At 41.6% G+C, this 21,290-nt stretch overlaps 1 protein-coding gene and 1 long non-coding RNA gene across 2 annotated transcripts in view; both read left to right on the forward strand.

The window, feature by feature from the left end:
* LOC144805563 (uncharacterized) overlaps positions 1–8,422 on the forward strand; it is a 116,294-nt gene extending 107,872 nt beyond the window's left edge. The window contains exon 5 of the long non-coding RNA XR_013605543.1: positions 7,580–8,422. This is a non-coding gene — a long non-coding RNA (uncharacterized LOC144805563). The remainder of the gene's footprint in view (positions 1–7,579) is intronic.
* A 270-nt stretch (positions 8,423–8,692) lies between these two features.
* Positions 8,693–21,290, forward strand: part of LOC144805542 (uncharacterized) — a 97,246-nt gene continuing 84,648 nt past the window's right edge. Inside the window, exon 1 of the mRNA XM_078672075.1 lies at positions 8,693–10,898. Within this exon, the coding sequence (XP_078528201.1) occupies positions 8,985–10,898 (1,914 nt within the window). The 5' untranslated portion in view covers positions 8,693–8,984. The remainder of the gene's footprint in view (positions 10,899–21,290) is intronic.

The raw sequence follows: 21,290 nt of genomic DNA on the forward strand, positions 1-21,290 counted from the left end.
GTCTGGACCCCGGACTGGTGGCCGGAGGATCTGGGATCGTGCCCTACACTCTCTAGGAAAGCTAAGAATTTGGGAGTCATGGTGGATAACAAATTCACCATAGGGGACCAAGTGAATCAGGCAACTTTAGCAAAAAAATGAAGTTCTTCCTATCGGCAGACAACCTAAGGACGGTTGTCACTGCACTCATTATGTCCCGTCTGGACTATTGCAACAGCCTCTATCTTAATGTTCAGAAACAACATATGAACAAGTTGCAACTGGTCCAGAACGCGGCAGCGAGAATGCTGACGGGAACCCGTAGGGTTGCTTTGGTCAAAGGAGAACTTAAGAACTGCATTTGCTCCCAGTTCCACTTATATCACGCTTCAAGGCACTTTGTGTCGTCTTTCGGGCCATTAATAGGATTGGTCCGGAGTTTCCTAAAACCAGATTTACATGGTATGTTCCTACGTTCCTCCGGATCCAAATTAGTCCAAACCTCCAACTTTAAGAAAACTAATTGGGGAGACAGAAGTTTTCTCCACTGTGCCTCCAAAGCATGGAATGAACTTCCGTTCCCTCTCAGAAATGTGCTAAACCTTTTTTCTTTTCGCAAGGGTTTGAAAACATGAATCTTCTCCCACTAAACAGCTGATGCTCCCCAGGTCACCAGTACTCAGCGGCAGGACATCCTAGGGTAGCAGTGCGCTTTACAAGTACAAATAACATAACATAACATAGACACACAGACACACACACTCTCTCACTCACACACATTCTCACACATACCCACCCTACCACACATAAGAAACATATAATTAACTTCTAAATGACACCTTCAACTAGGACCATTAGTAAATAGGTTCATGCAGAATTAAAAAGATCCTACTTGTAAGGATATCTGTGCAGTCATCCCCATGACAGGAAAGAAGAAATTAAAATTAATTAATAAAATGCTTTAGGAGGCTAAGCATTCTTAAATTAAGAAATTAATTAAAGATAAGCCAGGAATAGAGAGAAACAGAAAAAGAAAGAGGATAAAAAAAAGTTAAATCTATCTATATAAATAAAAATGTAACTGTTTGTTGTTCAAAATCTCAAATCTCCGAAAGTACTCCACCGATTGCTTTGAAATTTTGACACAACGTTGGATTCAAAAACGGGCGTGTTTTTATATACACAACGTTGGATTCAAATACGTGCGTGTCGAATACGTGCGTGTTTTTAATCGAAAGCCCGAACAGACCCTATCGATTTGGTTGATGCGCAACAACTACAAGGGACGCATAGAGACAATAGTCTACATATATTAGGATGGACAGTTGGTGTCAGGATGGCAGACCGTGAAGTGGGTGGAGGAAGGGGGGAGGAGTTGGTTCAGTTTGCAACATAATTTAAAAGAACACAATGCAACCGCGACCTGCGGTTCTGGTACATGTTATATATTAAGGATGCGCCCAAAAGCTACCATCTGTACTGTTTGTTTCTGTTATATTAACTGATGTGATGTGATTTAAACATGTATCAAATTGATATCGGTAGAAACTGGATAACAAGCAGCAAAAAAAACATGAGTACTTGCTATGATACATGTACTACAAACTGTGGTTTTCGAAACAGTTTCTTTAAAAACATTTTAAAAAAAAAGCTCAGGGCCAATCTTTAGAATTGTGCGGTTTAGATCTAGACACGGATTGCTTCTCACAGGGACAATTCTATGTTGCGTGTTCTGGAGTCGGCAAACCAGACAATCTCTACATCTGCACAGACAATGGAACAACAAAAAATATTGTATACCCACAAGCATATTAGAAACGTGCGTTTACTCTTTTCTTTCTTTTCCATTTAACCAGACTGAGCCACAGCAACGCGTGGCCGGGTACAGCTAGTAAAGATAATAAAAACAAGGGAAATAGAAAGTACGAAAGAAAGAAATGAGGCTCTCATATATTATATTCAGTGGTGCTTGTAATACGGCGGCCAGGATATCCATCACGTTTGTGTCTAACTAACCCTGCCAGCAAACTCTAAATCAGGCTCTTGACTCTTTGCAATGTTGCTGCTGTTAACTGTGCACCATTACTTCCGCAGAAGTCACGGGCAAGAGACACCTGGCTGCCTGTAACATACTTTTTATAATTACAAGGGTGTGATAACACCGCATAAACAACAAGTGCAGATTAAACCGCAGGGTTCAAATAAACCCACACACACACCGTAAGATTACGCTGTACTAAACACACACACCTCAATAACAAGTAACTAATACAAAGACTGATGGACATAATGAAGCAGAACTAGAGATACATGCATAGCACAGACAAGATAAAGGTCTTGATTTAGAGTTTGGTGAGCAGGGTAATCCTGCACAAGCGTGATGGAGTATCCTGTCCAACAAACCGATGGTCTGCCTGACCTAATGCAAGTCAGCTGGATTGTCATGTGTCCAGCCTTACTTGAGTGGCATTGATGTAAATACATTGGACGGCCCTTCCTCTCTAGATAAGGCTGTCTGATATATGTTTCTCTTATTCAGGACCACCAGGGAATACCTGGCAGTCGTGATGAGAATTTGTTTTTAAATGAATCCCACTTCCTGGGAGAAAATTAATCAGGGAGAAAGTTCCAAGAGTGTGAGGGTGATTAGTTATTGGTTTTTAAAAATCAACTCCAGATTTGGAACAAAAGTTGCTGAATGGCCGCCTGGAAACATCCCCAAGGGATCCAGAGAATTGTAGATCAACTTCCTATAGATGGTCGAGATTGCTTTTTCGGTTGGGGATTAGTTAGCAGCTGGTCCTCCAGTGGGGATGCATCAGGCAACTTCCCCCCTTTCCATATGTGACCTTGCAGAGCGTGACCCACCTGCAAATGTCAGAACCATCTTTAGTCACCTAATATACCTTTGTTGTAGGATTGTGAAGGACACAAGTGCCTGTCTCCTCCACACATCGCCCGGCCGTTCTAAGCTAATCAATCCCCATTTTGTAAAGCCCTGCAATCCTCCCACTGCACTTAAGAGATCACCATCCTACAGTGGAGTAATTTCAGTCCGCTTACCTTCTCAGCCTAAACACTTGGTAGCCTCTCTTCACACACTTACCACTTTATGGGTATGAGTAGGTAGGGTGCACTCATACTTTCTTCGATACAGCACGGCGTGGGGTAACCTCTCTTGCCCATGGCCAATCTATCTACCCGGTAAGCAGGATCCTCACAGTCCGCAAAAACCCAGTTGTTGACTGCCACCAGCTGCGAGGCCCAATAATACTTGCGAATGCTCCGGACCGCCAGTCCACCTTAAACTCCCCTCTGCATTTTACTCAGTGCGAAGTGCCACCATCCCACAACAGGAGCCAAAGTTCTCAGTCTACCTTTTAAAAGAAAATGTCTGGTGGGATCTTAAAGGACGTTTTTTGCACGATGTACAGGAAACCCTGGAGGGTCATCACTTTAAATAGGGCCACTCGGCCCAGTAAGGAGAGCGGGAGCGCCCACAAGTGTGGGGCATCCCAGCGAAGCCGGTCTAATTTCGGGAGTATGTTCCTGCCTGTGCTCTCTTGTAATGACCACAACCAAATATTTAAAGCCATGTAGTGCCACCCAAACTGTGCACCTAGAGTGCAGCCGCAGGGTCCCTGCCACCAGCAGGAATATTAAGGACGTCTTCCAATTGATCTTATATCTTTAATAATCTGCAAATATGTGAAAGATTTGTAGGATTTGTTCACTCGAGAAGGCTGATTACGTGTCCTACAGCAAAACATCACCGTAGACGGAGATTCTCTCATCCCACTCTTGATCAACTGGAATACCCCATATGAGAGGTCCTGTCGAACCCACGCATGTGTGAAGAGCATAGGAGACAAGGAACATCCCTGTCGGACGGCAAAGACTCGGGAGACTGTGTTATTGACGTGCATGCACTCTAGAGGGGCAGCATTCAAGAGCTTGACAGCAGTGCCACTGGTTCAGCAAAGGAATCCCCTGTTGCGTGTAGTAATCCATTAAGGTGTCAGAGATTTAAGCGCGTTCCCTGGTGTGGCATAAAGCTACTGTCCACAGGCAGATCGCTAGGCCTATGCAAGGACCTTAGTCTCAAAATTAAGCAGGGAGATAAGTCAATAAGACCCACACTCCGTTGCTGGTTCGTCCTTTTTGGGATGACCGCCACCTCAGACGTTCTGTGGTCCTCCGGGAGACACCCTTATTTTCATATACTCTGGAGGTACTCCCTGATTTTATCCACCATGCTTTTATATAATTCTAAAGGGAGCTCATCAGGTCCCGTCGCTTGCCCTTTTTGCAAGGTTCCTAATGTCTAATTTATTTAGTCTACTGTCAGGTCTTGGTCTAGTGCGTCTAGGTCCTTATTTGTTAGCATTGGCAGGGTCAGGTCTTTCAGGAAGTCTCTCCCAGTGTTTCTGTCCCCTTGTTGTCAGTGTCCTCAAGGATCCAGTTCCGTCCTTTGTCTGGTCTCTCTTACCATGTAAGCAACTCATTGGCTTTATCACCGACATCATATAGACAATGCTGGGTAGCCAGCGCATTAGTGCACGCTATTTTCCATTAGTGCTCTTAATGTGTGCTGCTTCAGTTGATGGTGTAATGGGAGAGAAACTGATTCCCCACTTGCCAAGCGAACCTCCAGGAAAGCACATTCCTTGTCCTGAGCCTCGCACTTCAATTTACGTTCCGTCGACATTCTCCCAATCAAGGCTTGTGTCTGGCCTCGAATCACTGCCTTGAATTCACCCTATAGCATGCAAGCTGATTCAACAGGCCGCCCATTCTCCTTAAAATAGAATTCTGCTCCATCTCTCATACAAGCTTTGAACGTCTTGTCTTTTAAATATCACGGATCAACCCCTGGGGGTAGGATGAAGTCCACAACCGGACCATCGAGTTGCACCTCCACCAGCGAATGGTCTGAGATTCCCCCTGCTATGTGCGTAACAGCTCTAAAATCAAATTTATGGACAGTCTGGGTGAAAGGATGGTGCAGGCATGCTAGACTATCATGTGCTGCAGACTGGTGCGTCCGGTTCTGATACCCTCTTCCCCTTTAGGGGCATTTAGGAGTATCATGAATATAGTATTGGGTCAGTTCTGTCATTCCAGTCACCCCAATGCTTGTATGCTCTGTTGTAAGCGTCTTACCCTTTCACAGGATGAGTCAGTCTTGTCTGGGTCTCTTTCCTGTTTCCCGACATTTGAATGGTACGCCCGAAGACTCGAGAGAGCAGTGACCCACCAGCAGGCTTTTGTGGAGTGCTTTTGTCCTGGATATAGTGCTGCATTCAGTAGGGCACCCACTCTGTCTTTTCTTTGCAGTTGCCTGAAGATCAGCAGTCCCAAGGTAGCAGTCACACCTGGCCTGTCGGTAAGTGCAGCCGCCTCTGGAGGCCCGACCGTCAGCAATTGAGCCCACACTGTGGCTGGCTGGACCACAGGCGTGAGCTCAGACAGGGTGTTCGACACTGGAGTAGTTGTAGTCCCTCATGAGCTTCTGACACAGAGTATTCAGAAATCCAGCAGCTAAAAGTCCAACACAGGCTCTACAGGAAGTCAATAGATTCAGACCCTGTTGTGTTAGGAATTTGACAAGTGAAACCTTGAACAGGCCTGTTGGCATCACACAATCGTCCTACTGGGCCTCAAAAATCATGTTGTCGTAGACTTTTATTTTCTGCCTTGAACTGTTGGGAGAGTCTTGGGGGGGGGGGGCGGGGTCCCTCAGACTAGCTGGTCCTGCTGGATGGCTTTCCGGCCCGCCCTACAGAGAATGAGGATGTGTCGGACCTTGCTTCTTTCCGGACAACCTTGTCCTCCTGCTGGATAGTCAAACTCCCTTCCTTTTCTTACCAGACATGCAGGCTTCTAGGCAGACTTCTAGGTTCTTCAGGACAGGTACCCAGCTTCTCCATTAAGTAATTCAGCCTGCAGGTGATGTCCCTGCAACTTAGATAGACTATCAGGCTGTTACCATCCCTGGTGTCACAGCAGGCACCTGGGTACTTTGTAGAGCACTTTATTCCTGGGTAACAGAGGACTTTGAACTAGGGTATAAAAGAGGGATAGATGGTCCCACTTGTATACACAACTGGCAGGCAGGAGATGCGGTTTACTCTGTCGCACTCTCACATTACATTTATGCTACGCACACCAACACCCTAAACACGCACTTGATGTTAGCGCAAAGTCTGGACACAGGCATAGAAATGGAGCATTACATAAGTGTGTCAGCAGGACGCCACTCCACTGACCATGATGCAAAGATATCATAAGGCTATTGATCCTTACAACAGGGTGCATTGCCACCACCGCTCTAGCTGTTAAACCCATGACAGTCCTCTGCCTTAACCCCTTCGGTGCTCATGACATAACGGTTCCGTCATGAGCTACGGCTGAGCTGTGCTCATGACGGAACCGTTCCGTCAGCTCATGACGGAACCGTTCCGTCATGACCACGCCCGTTTTCATTAGAGCTCAGCACCGGAGGGGGAAACGCGGCCGCACGCAAGGGGTTAAATAAGGGCACACTTGGTGTGACCCTCCAGGTCACAGGACCGGTCCAAGACCTCTCGTAGTCCCTTGTTAGAGGTTGCACAGTACTGGAGTGGCCGAAAAACTCATGTAATTGTTTTGTGGTAGATTTATCCCAGTAAAGTTCAGTTACAAGTTTGACGCCGTGGACTGGGGAGTTGCCACGAGGAACAGATTCTTCTGCCTGTCAAACCACATGCCATTCACTATTTCATAGTGTTTTTCTGCTTTTACTTGTTTTAAGCAGGTGGTAGATATATGCATGTGGTTGGTTGGGGGTAGATGGGTGAAGCAGGGGAGGGAAGAGGAAAGCATTTTCTAACAGAGGGAAGAATTGTGTGTTTCCCCAGTTAGTAAAAAAACAGCATAATTCTTGGCTGCTTCTGCTGCACCCAGAGTCTGGTGCATCATTTCAGTAAAATGTTTCTGTCTGGAAAAAAAGGATGTCCTATTTTTCTGCACCCGGTACATCCGGGTGCAGAAAAACCTAACAACTGATAATCAGGTGGAATAAAATGAACACATGAAAGTACGCCTTAATTTCATTGCCCTTGATTCATACTCTGAACCATAGTTGAGGGATAGGTCTAGGCATAGTCCTCGCAATACACAATAGATTTGCGTGCGGCAGAGGCCAGAGCTCAAAAGTCAGGATACCAGATACAAGTAGGTGGTAACTCAGGGCAGGGGAAACGTCTGTTGTCCGTGGAGGGGAAATTCCCGTCCCAGAAATCTACATTACAAATTAATTAATAGTATTCTTTTTTTAATATCTGTTTGGTGCCAGTCCATATGACTTTAATGTCTGCCTTTGGGATTCTATGTTACAAGTCCATAGGGTACATGTATCCTTTGTGAGCTTAATAAAATGTTGAAAATTCTATAAATCCTCACTCCTACATCCAAGTACTCCCAGGCTACCATTCTACACTCTGCTCTGTCTGAAGAACAGCTGAACATTTTCAAAATTCTGCAATTCTGCATTGATATGGCTTGTAAATTATTTTTGGGGAAATCTACATGTATTAACTATTTAATTTTTATACTATAGGTGATTGAAATTACGGATGAAGAAAGCAAGATTTAGCACTAAGCAACTGAATGTTAGTGCCATAAGAAGGATTATTTTGAAAAACTGAAGGACATCCAGCATTCTAAGTTTGAACAATTTCCAAAATCTAGGTGTGGCGAGGAAGTGGGAGCTGAGGAAAGTACTATACCTGTAAGTGAAGTCTCTAATTTTGCATTTCATTAACCCAGAGCAAAGTCATATCTGTGCACACAGCATCAGAAATAATGCCAGAAAGACCAATCACAGCATCCTCATCTGAAATATTATCAGAAAGACAAATTGCCTCAGCATGACAGAATAACGTTCATCTAAAGCACGCATGATCTAAAGCATCATGTAATTCCAGAGAGGAAGCACACACTGCATTAAAGAAAGATATAACAAAAGGTTTCTTCTGCAAACCATCAAAGAAAAGACACTGAAAGAAGTCTCCGAAGCTGACACGCTAACAACCAAAAGATTGGAAAATCACCTTTGTGCAACAACTGTTTTTAACCAGTTACGCAAGTTTGAGACTATCTGCCTCGGGATATAACACCTCGACCCACTCTGCTCACTCTGGCGAAAACCTTAAAAATTCACCACTTTATTGTGTTCATGACCATCTCAGATTGTTTTCTTTTTATTGTATACTGTTCTGTAATTCTATGTAAATCGCCTCGACATTATCTGCTGTGCGTGAATGATATGTAAAACTGTTAAATATCAAAATGGATTAAAGGAGCACCGTTCCACAATAGCTAATGTAAATAAATCCTCGTCTTCAGAACTACAAATCTTAACCTTACACCAAACATAGAAAGGGTAAAAGGAACTGATGTTCTGCGCCTAATGATCCACAATAGTACTGTGCACATTCTAATGTTCTCAGTTACTGCCTTTACGCCCGTGCAAAAAGGTACTTCTCAGTTTAATCATTAAATATCAGACTAACACCTTATCACTGCATTGCTAAGAACCTATACAAATAGATTTGAGAAAAACTTCAGTCACAAAATAAGTTGCTGCCAGAGAGGCTACAACCAAAAGACTATTATCTGCTACAAACATTTCGACATGTGTTACAGGGCTGCATCCAGACATATTTTGCTTAATGCAAATGTTAAGAAGATTACGCACAATGTCTTTTAGAGATAAATGCTGAACATTATCTAAACAAGCCCGACTCTAAAATCGGGTTCATTCTTACCGTGGCTTATAAGCAAGAGAAAACTAAATGTAGAGATATTAACTCTAGGAATACACCTTTTAAAAACACGGGCTGTTAAAACAATTTCAGTGTTCAAACCTGCCTCAATCAAAGCAAAATAACCCAAGTTGGGGAAAAAGTTACCTGTGCCAAAAAAGATTAAGCCATAAATCTCATCTCACTGAATTTGAGAGAATGCACACTGGGAAAATCCTCTCTCAGTGCTCAGAGTGCCAAAAAAATTTCAGCAGTAAATATTATCTCACTGAGCATATGAGAATCCACACTGGGGAAAAACCTTATCAGTGCTCTGAATGCCAGAAAAGGTTTTGTAACAAACAAAGTCTTTCTCGACATGTATTAATCCACTCTGGCGAAAAACCTTACCAGTGCTCTGAATGCCAGAAATGTTTCAGTTTAAAAAGTAGGCTCACACATCACATACGAATCCACACTGGGGAAAAACCTTATCAGTGCTCTGAATGCCAGAAAAGGTTTAGTTTCAAACCGCAACTTTATCGACATGCATTAACCCACTCTGTGGAAAACCCTTATCAGTGCTCTGAATGCCAAAAAAGTTTCAGCAGTAATTCTTATCTCACTGAGCATATAAGAATCCACACTGGGGACAAACCTTATCAGTGCTCTGAATGCCAGGAAAGGTTTTATAACAAACAAAGTCTTTCTCGACATGTAATAACCCACTCTGGCGAAAAACCTTACCAGTGCTCTGAATGCCAGAAAAGGTTCAGTTTCAAAGCGAGTCTATATCGACATGTATTAACCCACTCTGTGGAAAAACCTTACCAGTGCTCTGAATGCCAGAAATATTTCAGTGAAAAAAGAGACCTTACTGTACATACAAGGACCCACACTGGGGAAAAACCTTATCAGTGCTCGGAATGCCAGAAATGTTTCATTGACAAAGACAGTCTCACTCATCATATAAGAACCCACACTGGGGAGAAACCTTTTCAGTGCTCTGAATGCCAGAAAAGGTTTTGTAACAAACAAAGTCTTTCTCAACATGCAATGACCCACACTGGGGAAAAACCTTATCAGTGCTCTGAATGCCAGAAATGTTTCAGTTTAAAAAGTAGTCTCACACAGCACATAAGAATCCACACTGGGGAAAACCCTTATCAGTGCTCTGAATGCCCAAAACATTTCAACCATAAATCACTTCTAACTGCACATGTGAGATTCCACACTGGGGAAAAACCTTATCAGTGCTCTGAATGCCAGAAATGTTTCAGTGACAAAATAAGTCTTTCTCGACATACAAAAACCCACACTGGGGAAAAACCTTATCCATGCTCTGAATCTCAGAAATGTTTCAAAAACAAACTCAGTCTCACTCAGCATATACAGACCCACACTGGGGCAAAACCTTATCAGTGCTCTGAAAGCCAGGAAAGGTTTTGTAACCAACAAAGTCTTTCTCATCATTCAACAACCCATTCTATGAAACATCCTTATCAGTGCTCTGAATGCCAGAAATGTTTCAGTATAAAAAGTAGTCTCACACGGCACATAAGAATCCACACAGGGGAAAAACCTTATCAGTGCTCTGAATGCCAGAAATGTTTCAGTGAAAAAAGAATACTCACTAGACATACAAGGACCCACACTGGGGAAAAACCTTATCAGTGCTCTGAATGCCAGATATGTTTCAGTGAAAAAAGAATACTCACTACACATACAAGGACCCACACTGGGGAAAAACCTTATCAGTGCTCTGAATGCCAGAAATGTTTCAGTGAAAAAAGAATACTCACTATACATACAAGAACCCACACTGGGGAAAAACCTTATCCATGCTCTGAATGTCAGAAATGTTTCAGAAACAAACTCAGTCTCACTCGGCATACAAGAACCCACACTGGGGAAAAACCTTATCAGTGCTCTGAATGTCAGAAATGTTTCAGAAACAAACTCGGTCTCACTCGGCATACAAGAACCCACACTGGGGAAAAACCTTATCAGTGCATTGAATGCCACAAATGTTTCAGTTTAAAAATCAATCTCACTCATCATATAAGAACCCACACTGGGGAAAAACCTTATCAGTGCTCCGAATGCCTAAAATGTTTCAGCCGTAAATCTCATCTCACTGAACATGTGAGAATCCACACTGGTGAATAAAATTATCAGTGCTCTAAAGGTCAGAAATGATTCAGAGGTAGAAATGTTTACATGCACCATAAGAAAATACACCATCAAAAATAATTCAGTGTTCCAAGTGCCAGAAAAGCATCAATTTTAAATGAAATCTCACTCTACATGAGCAGACGCACACAGGGAAAAAACATTACCAATGCTGTAAATGCCAGAAATTCCTATTTGATAGGCACAGCCTCACTAAGCGACTCCATACTGATGTAAACCCAATGAGTGCTCTGAATGCCAGAAAAGCTGCAGAGAAAAACGCTATCTCACCATGAGAAACTCCACACTAGAGAAAATCCTTATGCCATAAAAGCTTGAATCTGAAAGACAGAGTTATGCTTCATGAGAGATCCCACTCTGGGGAAACACCTTATGAGTGCTCGAAATGCAGGCAAAGTTTTGGGTACAAATTACTTCTCACTTGTCATGAGCGAACTCACACGGGAGAAAAAAGCCTTATGTGTGTTCTGAATGTCAGATAAGGTTTAGTCTTGAATACAATGTCACTTCACATGAGAGGAGGGGAAAGCCAGAAACGTTATACTCAGAAAGGAGATCTCACTAAACATGAGAAATGCACCCACACCAGGTGAAAAGTAAGGCATATCTTAAGTTGCATAAAAGCTTCTAACAACCTGACTTTACATGAGAGAGCACATGTTTTAGTTGCAATAGGATTATTCAAGAAATTATTGCAGGATAACTTAGGCTGCCCGCATGCAATGAAATTTCAGGTTTTGAAAATGTTTTAATTGCAACAAAATCCACAATTTAAGTATCTGAAAGTTACAAAACTCTCAAGGTCTTTACTTGACACAGAGAAGTGTTCGTACTTGCAAACATCAACTAATTAACAAACAATTCACAATATTAATGTCTTAAATTTTCTCCACCCAAAAGGTTTCTACTCACACTTGTTTCTTAACATATGACTGAAATCTAGATTTTCATGATAAGATTAGGCCTAGGCGGTGTTCCTCAATGAAGAACTCCGCAAAGTGTAAAAAAAACTCATCCGCTCAACGCGGAGTTGTGCGACCAGAGGAGTGCGTTAGGGTCGATTTGAAGCACTTTTTCGGCGAGTAGCACGCTACTCCAGGATCCAAAAATGATTAGTGGTGAATTAGTGTAGGGAAATATAAAATATATTTGAGAGCTGGACATGTTGGTCTGTTAGTTCGGTTGAAAAAGAGAGTGGAGGGATAAAAGAGGGAAGGGTTTTGATTTATATAGCGCTTGCTACCCCTGATGAAGTGTTGAAGCGCTTTTCAGCAAGTAGCATGCTACTCCAGAACCCAAAAAGATGAATAGATAGATCAATTATTGTGGGTAGGTTGTTTTATTATATAAATGCAACTGTACGAAAATTCATAAAATTCTGTTGTAAAGTTGTATCCAAGAGGCAAGTATAGTCTCTAATAATAATGTATACAAAGTTGGCTTGCCATCAAGACTGATGCCCGGTAATGTTGATGCAAGTCAGTTGTGCTGGAGTATCTTAGACTCTTGTTGAATTGTACCATCCACCTTGTAGGTACTGTTATTTGTATCATGTCCACGTTGTAGGCAGACACAAACGCCGAAATTGTGCACTATTTATATTAAGCATAATGTAGGTGAGCAGATGACAGTAACCACTGTACAAGCTGTAGTAGGTGCTTAGAAGTAGAGTGACATAGGGGGCAATAAACACTCCGCTAACTCTGTCACTCGCTTAGTACAGACGAACGCCAAAGGCTTCGTACATGATGAGGCATCAGAGTGCACCCTCTTTCTGCGTCCCATGGGCATTTTGGCTTTTGTTCTACAGAAGAGGCTGCAGACACTTCCATAGCCCTTTATGTAGTGGGGATCACGTAGGAGAGATTCTCAGCGGGCATGCTTTCCTTTGTATTGGGCATGGCCACATTCAAATGTGGGAAAACCTTTTGTCTTGCGACTGCACTGTATTATTTACACGGGTGAAAAAGCAAACAAGCAGTCAGGAGGCGCACTGATTGTATACCCCCACCTGACAGGATGGTGACAGACCCCAACCACCTGCAGGGGAAACGTGCCACCTTGTTTAATAGCTGCCAGACGGTTTACTTTGTAAGCAGACTGGTGGTTTACAACTGTACCTACGTTGGGGCACCACATGCTTTTTCCAGCATAATCTGGTGTACTCCCCTTGTGTGACATGACAGCACCCACTGAAGACTGCACCGTTGTGTAGTCTGGGACAGTGCACCTTCCCTCTAATTCTGAACTGGGCCTTTAAATACGGTACTATTTTGTGTGCCTATTTAATTCAGGTATACAAAGTATGTGGTACTACTTACATACTAAGGTAGGACAAGGAAGATTGAATTTCTACGGTGGCAGCAATGTTTTTGTCAAAGTCTTTACGCCCTAAACACCTTCCCGTACCCTGAACATAATGAGATTACGTAGATTACACCTCTGCGTGCTTAATGCTGCCATTTGCATTTCAAGACCAGTGATTAATGTGGCTTCATGAAGTTCAACGCCATTGGGTGTTCCCGACCTGTCTGATACTTGCATATGGAAAAGATGGGCCATTTGGAACCTAAAGATAGATAAAACATATTCATAGGTCACGATTTAAGTCTGCATCTAAAATAAAACTGTAAATTAGGAGAGGTGATAAGTGAGATGTTAAAAGGCAGCCGCTTATCGAGCTGCATTTGTAAGTAGGCCTCCCTATATTATGAGATCTATTCCTGCTTCAGTCCTTAATTGCAATGAATACTTTAATACCCAGGCATGAAGTCATTGTCGAGCTGTTTAAATATCCACCTGTCTCCCCACCTCTTCCCCAATGCATCCTTAACCAGTGGCCTAGCCAGTGTGCCCTGGGCCCTAAGGCAAGAAAGGAAATGTGACACCTGCCCTCTGTTTGGACTGTGGGAAACAGCATTAATCATTGTTCTGTGGGCCCCTCAGGCCTTTGTTTGAACTGTGACAAACAGCAGTTATCAGGGTTCAGTGGGCCTTTAAGGCGTCTGGGAGCTGGTGCCACTGTACTTGCTGCACCAATGGGAAGCTAAGCCCCTGCCCTTAACAGCTTCTATTCTAGCCCCGCTGGTGAACTGAACCAGCCAAGTAATGATCTGGCCATATCTGCAGGCATGCAGCCGCCTCTTCGACTGAAGAGTTTTAAGTCGCATGAAAGCAGCATGCGGGAAACAAATATTTTCTGAGGCAGTCAACCAACACCTTGTCTGTTCCAACCTGAATCCATTTGAAACCAGGGACGAAAAAACGGTTCATCGTCATCTCTTACTTATCAAAAGGGTAAAACAGATTCATCTAACATTACAGTGTACCACATAAAAAAATGATGATTCTGTTTACAAATTAAAACTAGCATGCATAAAGAAAGGGGAGCCTTTGGCCAAAATAGCCATTTTCCCTACCCATACTTCTAACACATCTTATACAAAGAAATGCTACCTACATTGTCATCCGGAAATAGTCATTAGCGCCTACTCATAAGCAAATGACATTTAGAATTCTCTTTCACTTCAAGCTTTCAAAAGTAAATTGATATAAAAGCAGTATTGAATTTTTTGACATTGTGTACTCTTACCAAAATTTAGAGCATCAATTTTATATGACACGCCATAGAAAAAAGGAGTTCCTTATATATACTAAACCTCCAGAAACATTTGATTAACCAGTTATAAAGTCACGTCTCGCTTAGTTATTTTATAGTCTTCTTTTTAAGAGAAATTATTTCACATTGTTAATGGATCTGCGTGGCTAAACACTTATAAGGTCCCAAAGGCGAGACCTATTGGCTATGCCAATGCTTGTTATTGATTGAGTACAATGAGCAGCAGCACTTTTGATTAGGTCCAGAAGAAAGCCGCAAACACCTCTTTGGAGGGTTAATAGGCAGAAACATGTTGACCTCTAATTAACTTTCACTCTGCTGCCCCCACTACCCTGAGCTCATTTTTGTGGTATTTCGTATACCATTCTCTATAACAAAACATGCCTGAACTCCTCCCTCTCAGTGAGGGGGCTGTACCCTGTACTTTAACTAGGTATAACGGTGGGAGGAGGTTCTGAATGAGGAAGCATGCCAACTATGGTGGGTGAGGGAAATCTTCCCTTTAAAGGGATATTTCATCTTAGCTAGGTCTTCATTTGCAACAGTAATCCTCATAGACCCAAGGGTTTCTTGATTGTGGTGGAAATACATTTTTACCCCTTCATTGTACGTTTAAGCACAGACCATTGCTTGAAATGTTGTGATCAATGTAGGAAAAATACTCTGCACTGAGAAAATGTGTTAAAATAACGGAAAGTTGATAATTGCATTTAAAACCTTCTCATACCTGGATTTATCTAGAAGAGAAGTGTGTTAATTCAAGCAGATTTTTGATACCACAAGGTATAAGAAATTAGGGGATCTTTATCTGATATCTTTATCAGTAAATTATCTGAAATTATTGCACATCTACTTTTGCAAGTATTATTTCTAAAGATAAAGGAAATTCTATATTTGTCTTTTCTAAACTAACTCCAGTGCATTTAACTACAATAACCACCTCTCTCAAAGCAATATTGTGCTTGTTTTAGTGAGAAAGCTAAATGATCTAGGAGAAACCAGGACTGCGCGTCAGTATTTTTCTTAGGAAGCTTTAAGTTAGAGAGTAAAAACACTTTTTAGAATGCCCCAAAAATTGTGACAAAGATATTTCAATATGTGTGACAAATAAAATAGGTACATTTCATGACAATATGGAAATGGGAAATAAAATAATAGAAACAAATATTTACACCACATGACAAAAACATTAGAGACTACATTTCAACAATATATAGGAAATACTGAGGTTCATGTATTAATAATCCATTTGGTAAAAGTAGTTGCTTGTAGAGTCAGCACACTACTGTGTCTGTGATGGCTTTTAAATAAAGGCATTTTTAATGCACCCCATTTTACTTTCAGATTCACAAATGTCCCCTTGGGTTACTACCTCCTGTTACTGTTTTTCAGCCCACGTATGGTTTCAAAGCTTAATACATACCTTAAGGATGTATTACATATTTAGAAGGGACACTATTAACATTCCCCTTCCAAATTCTTAATTGTTAAATGGGCTTAGTACATTTCAAAAAGCGGTTTAGCATTTGCAAACTCTGGGAATTACCGAACCAGTGGATTTTTTAACAATAAAACCCTTGGTACATGAGTCAATTGTTCTCAATTCCCTCCAAATTAAGTTTGCTAATAATGTTAGTTGAATGATAACCGGTGCACGTACCTATTTAGTGTTAGTGTTGCTTCAGATCAAATAAAAACAATCACACATAACTCTTACACAATGCTTAAAGACAGAATTTCTGACATCCAGCTTTAATGTTTTCTTAAATATATTTGCAAATGTTGTCACTCAAACAGGAAAGCATCTAAACCGGTCTCTGGACATAAAATAGGTTGTAATCATAATCTTTCAATACATTTTCTGAGTTCCAGGAACAATGTGTGTTATCTGTGTTTACTCTAAACCACTATAATAAACATTTTCAATGCTTTTATATTTGATCTGTTTGTACAGGTTTCTATTGCAGACAATAATCTAGATTTAGACCAAGGATCTATTCCACCCATGGCTTTTAAAACCTAATTATTATTGATCTCTTTTAGTGTTATTGCAACTAAAACTGGAATAGAACTGATCTGAGAGATGGACCTTCAAAGTCAATTTATTGAACAAACTATGGAGTTAAAATCTGAATAGATTAGTTCCACAAGCATTGCCTGACCACTGTATTTTATTTACATCAATAGATTACTAATCAGCACATGTTGTCTAAGTACAATTCACTCATCTTCAATTTGTCACGGAGCTCATGCTGTGTCTGTGTGAATTCTTTTAAAATATGACATTTAAATGTCCAAAAGTTTAGGAATTCTAGTTTCAAGCCTGGTCAAACCTTAATGAATGCTATACCTAAAGATGCCCTTCTGTTCCTACATTTTATTGTGCACCATGATTCAGAAATGGCATGTTTTTGCTTTCGGAGGTAAAGTTCTAAACATATTTATTGTTGTTGACATCTGAAACATGATCACTAATTGGGAAGATAACAACAAGTGGTCCTGTGATGCTTGCTGGAATGGGAAGTGTTTAATCAAAAGGTGGATTGAATTCAAGTTTAGGTGACAATTTTACAAAAGTGTATGGATTTTGTATATATTTAAAATTGTTGATCTCTAAAAAGGCTTAAATCAAAAAATCGAATTGAAATTCAAGTTTATTATTTTAATCCTATTGTTAGAAAAGATGTAATTTTGAACCCCATGAGGTGGGTCCTTTCCAGAAAGCATTCAGGTTGTAATCAAATAATGCTGAGAAGGTTAAAATATTCAAATTGAATTCTAATTACACATGAAATGTTCATTGTTCAATATATCTCTCTTAGTATTTTAATGTGAGGACTTTATTGCTTAAGGAAAATAATTAGTATTTGTTTTTTCTATATGTAGGAAGCATTACATTAATGAAACTACTGTATCCAACCTTCTTTCTCTCCTTTCCTGTTCTTTATTAATGTTTCTATTGTTGAACTTTAAAGATTCGCTGAAATTAAGAATTGTGCTCTACATAACTTTGCTGTGTTACAGTATGTTGATTTGTATGTACAACTATTGTCTCTTATGTGTATGGCAACTGATGTTCTGTTTTGCTTTAATAATCAGCTTATGTTTATTAGGTTTTATTATTCAATAAAATGTTTCAAACACAACAAATGGTAGTTGATATGTATTTACAACTGCAGCATTTTTATTGTATGGGCACTTTCAAAGGGGCCAAAAATATGGTCTGCGGGTTGACGGAGTACCACATTGACATCAGGAGGGAGAGGTTTGGGCTAGTGATTGGGGATATATGTACGGTTGGAGTAGGGGGCACAACGCATGTACATTTTGTGGACTGTGACTCCTGGAGTTATTGTGAGGGATACCATGCTACCCTGTAAATGAATCCCCTAGTGATTATTATCAACAAACTTTATTAGGTTTTATAAACGAAAACCATAAAAGTCATACATAAAATGATAAAAGATTTTCCAAGTTACAGATTGATAAATATATTATGTACAAGTTAATCAGAACACAAGATAAAATTTATGAATTACAGTACAGTAGTTAATCGCAGCTTGACCTGAGTCTAACAGCGAACCGTAAAAAGTAAAGCATATGCAAAACAGTGTCTTTAGAGAGGAGTTGTAAAAAGATAAGCGCTGGTCTCACCCGCCTAAAACCCGCTTTTTTGAGAATGGGAATAATCAATAACTTTCTAGGGACAGCATAAAAACTACAAAACATTATAAAGTGCATCATGTCCTGACGAGACTCACTGTTGCAGCTACAGGGCATGAGGCACTGGCCTCTGTGGAAGCCGCGAGGGTGTGCCATGAGGTAATGGAAGAGGTTGAGCCGAAACCGGGTCATTGAAAATGATTATGGATGCTTTTTAGCCCTAGAAGATAAGGTTCGCTGGTTGGTATTGTTTTTAACACGATGTACATACGCACACTAGGCTTACACAGCTCATTTCCCTCTCTATCACAGCGGCTCATTCCTAAAAAATACTCTTTGACCAGAGAAAAGTCACTCTTACATCTGCGCTCAGGGTTAGCGAATAGTTCCTACCTACCCTGGAGGGCCAACTCTTATATACTGGAGCCATCGGATGCGTGAGACACTGCCAAGTGAAAGGCATTCCCATAGGATATCTTTGCTAAGTGTATTTTCTTGCTTAGCCCAAATATTAAGCCACAAAGCCAGGGGTCGGAAAGCAAGTACATTTGAGAGGAAAGGCATTCCCAACTCTTTGTGCACGACATAAACAAAGAGCTTTGTGGGACAGAAAGGGCCCTTCGCAGGAAAGAGTTTTCAGTACTTTGCACTGCTCCTACCCCAATGTGGCCCAAAATCTCACTCCCATAACTGGGTCCAAGTCCTCCATTAAAAGGGCAAAACAATTCAGAAGAAGTTGTAGGCCCCTAGCTGTCCTCGCCAGGAGGACTGCGTCGTCAGCGTATAGGAGGACTGGCAGTCTATGCTTGCCTACCTGGGGACAATCTGCATTTGTGGCCAAAAGGGCCTTCTCTAAGGAATTAATATACAGGTTAAAAAGAAAGGGTGCTAAAATGCACCCCTGATGCACCCCTCTCTTGATGTCAAGCTGACAGGACACTTTCAGGTCCTTTGAATAGCAGACAACCGCGGTTGAATCACGGTGAATAAAATGATGTTACTGTCAATGCCAATGGAGGACATTAACTGCCACAGCTTGGACCTATTAACACAGTCGAATGCTGAGGACAGGTCCATGAAGGCTAGGTATATGGGGCTGGAACGAGCCACAGTGTATTTGTTCAGAACCATGTACAGGTTTAAACACTGTTCCGCAGTGGAACGACCTGGGCGAATGCCGTTTTGGATATCGGATAAAAAGTTGTTTTCCTCAACCCATGATACATGTGTGTCAAGTACCATGTGGCCAACCACCTTCACCACAGAGTCCAGCAGAGAAATGGGCCTATAACAATAGGTACTGTCCCTTTATCCCTTTTTAAATGCTGGGACTATAATCGATAAAGCCCAAGAATTTGTGAGGCCAATCTGTACTGCAGTATTGATGACAGCTGTGAGGACAGGCACCCAGGTTTTTAAGTGGGCGATGTAGAGATCTGGTGGGATCCCATCTGGTGCGGGGGCCTTGTTTTTAGATAGACCCAGAATACAGGCACTCACCTCTTGCGTGGTGAAAATAAGTTCCGACTTGCCTTCCACCCTTTCCTGCCCCTCAATTGGAGGGGTATCTGACTGGAAGATACCCTTGAAATTATGTACCCAATCGTCCTCTGTGATTTGGGCATCCAGTAAATTAGCATTATTTCCAGATAGAAATGGGCTGTTAATAATGCCCCAGAACTTTGAGCTATTACGCAGTGTACTAGCCTCCACTAAATTGATCCAGGCATCCTCCTTCAGGACAGACTCGCGAGTTGCTAGAGCAGCCTTATATGCTCTTCGTAGTCCTTTGACCGACACCCGGTCTCGGGGCTTAACACCCAAGGCCTGTCTCAGGTTCCTGGAAGCCTGGGAGCACGCGAGTAAAACCATCGTGGACCTGGTTGCTAACAGACCCCGTAGAAAGTTCCTTATGACAGTAGACATGGATCCAAATGCACTCATGATGTCCGGAGCACTTGCCTCATTGTCAAGACAGGTGGCAAACTCGCTACGACACCGAGTTAAAAGGGACTCGTGGAGTAGCTCTGGGACAATACACCCCCACTTTATGCTCCTTCCCGCTTCCACCTCTTTAAGGGGGACATCAGCCTCCACCCACCGTGGTGTGTTCGAGTGTTAGGGTCCAGCCAGTTGAGACACAAAAGGGGTTGTGGTCACTGCATTCACTCGCCTGCACAGAGAGTAAAAGGGGGTATATACAAAGGTGAAATCAATAACGGTCTCACACCCTCTCCCAATAAAGGTGGGAGGAATGTCTGTTTTCCCCAGAGGCAGCTTATTTATTACAGATGTTAGATCAAATTCAAGCAAGATGGAGTTAAGCTCAACACCCTTGGGAGTATGTTCCATGTGTAAGCCTGCTTGTCGTTCACAGCCCATAGCTTCCACTCCTCCTTGCATGATGTCCCTACACATGTAGTATAAGAGGACAGTGTTAAGCAATTGATGTACACACTCAGTCAGCAAATGAATTCACACACTCAAGAACTAAACTCTAGGCCAATTGTTTTCGTATAAAAAATATACTGTTGTTTTATTTCTAGAACCAAGCAAGCCTGGCACAGGTAAGCATAAAAATACTTTGCGGTAATCATTTACTTGTATGAACACAGTTCAAGTATGCAGTAGAAATTGTACTTTGTTTGATTTACAGGGGAGAAGTAGTATGCAACACTTAGCAAATACAGTACATTGATATGAATAGGCTTTTTCACTAAATTGCAGGTAAGTAACTTTTTGCTTTTCTTTTCTAACTCAGTGCTGGATACCTAGATTCAGCACTGGTACATTTCCTAGAAACAGCTAAGTAATTAAGTTTTGGTTATTCGCATGATTTTTAAAGAATATTTTCAGTTTTCAAAACTCCACACTTGGAAACTTTTTGGAGCAGTACATTGAAATGAATGGGCTTCTACAATAAACTTTTCGTGTTACTTTTCTAACTCAGTGCTGGATACCTAGATTCCGTCAATCATCCCCTTTTGTATCGCTTTGTTCGCCCTAAGTTGGCAGGATGTGCTCAGATGTGAGTCCCTCACTTTGCCACT

This window comes from Lissotriton helveticus (genome assembly GCF_964261635.1).
Source record: "Lissotriton helveticus chromosome 1_1 unlocalized genomic scaffold, aLisHel1.1 SUPER_1_unloc_14, whole genome shotgun sequence".
Classification (NCBI taxonomy): domain Eukaryota; kingdom Metazoa; phylum Chordata; class Amphibia; order Caudata; family Salamandridae; genus Lissotriton; species Lissotriton helveticus.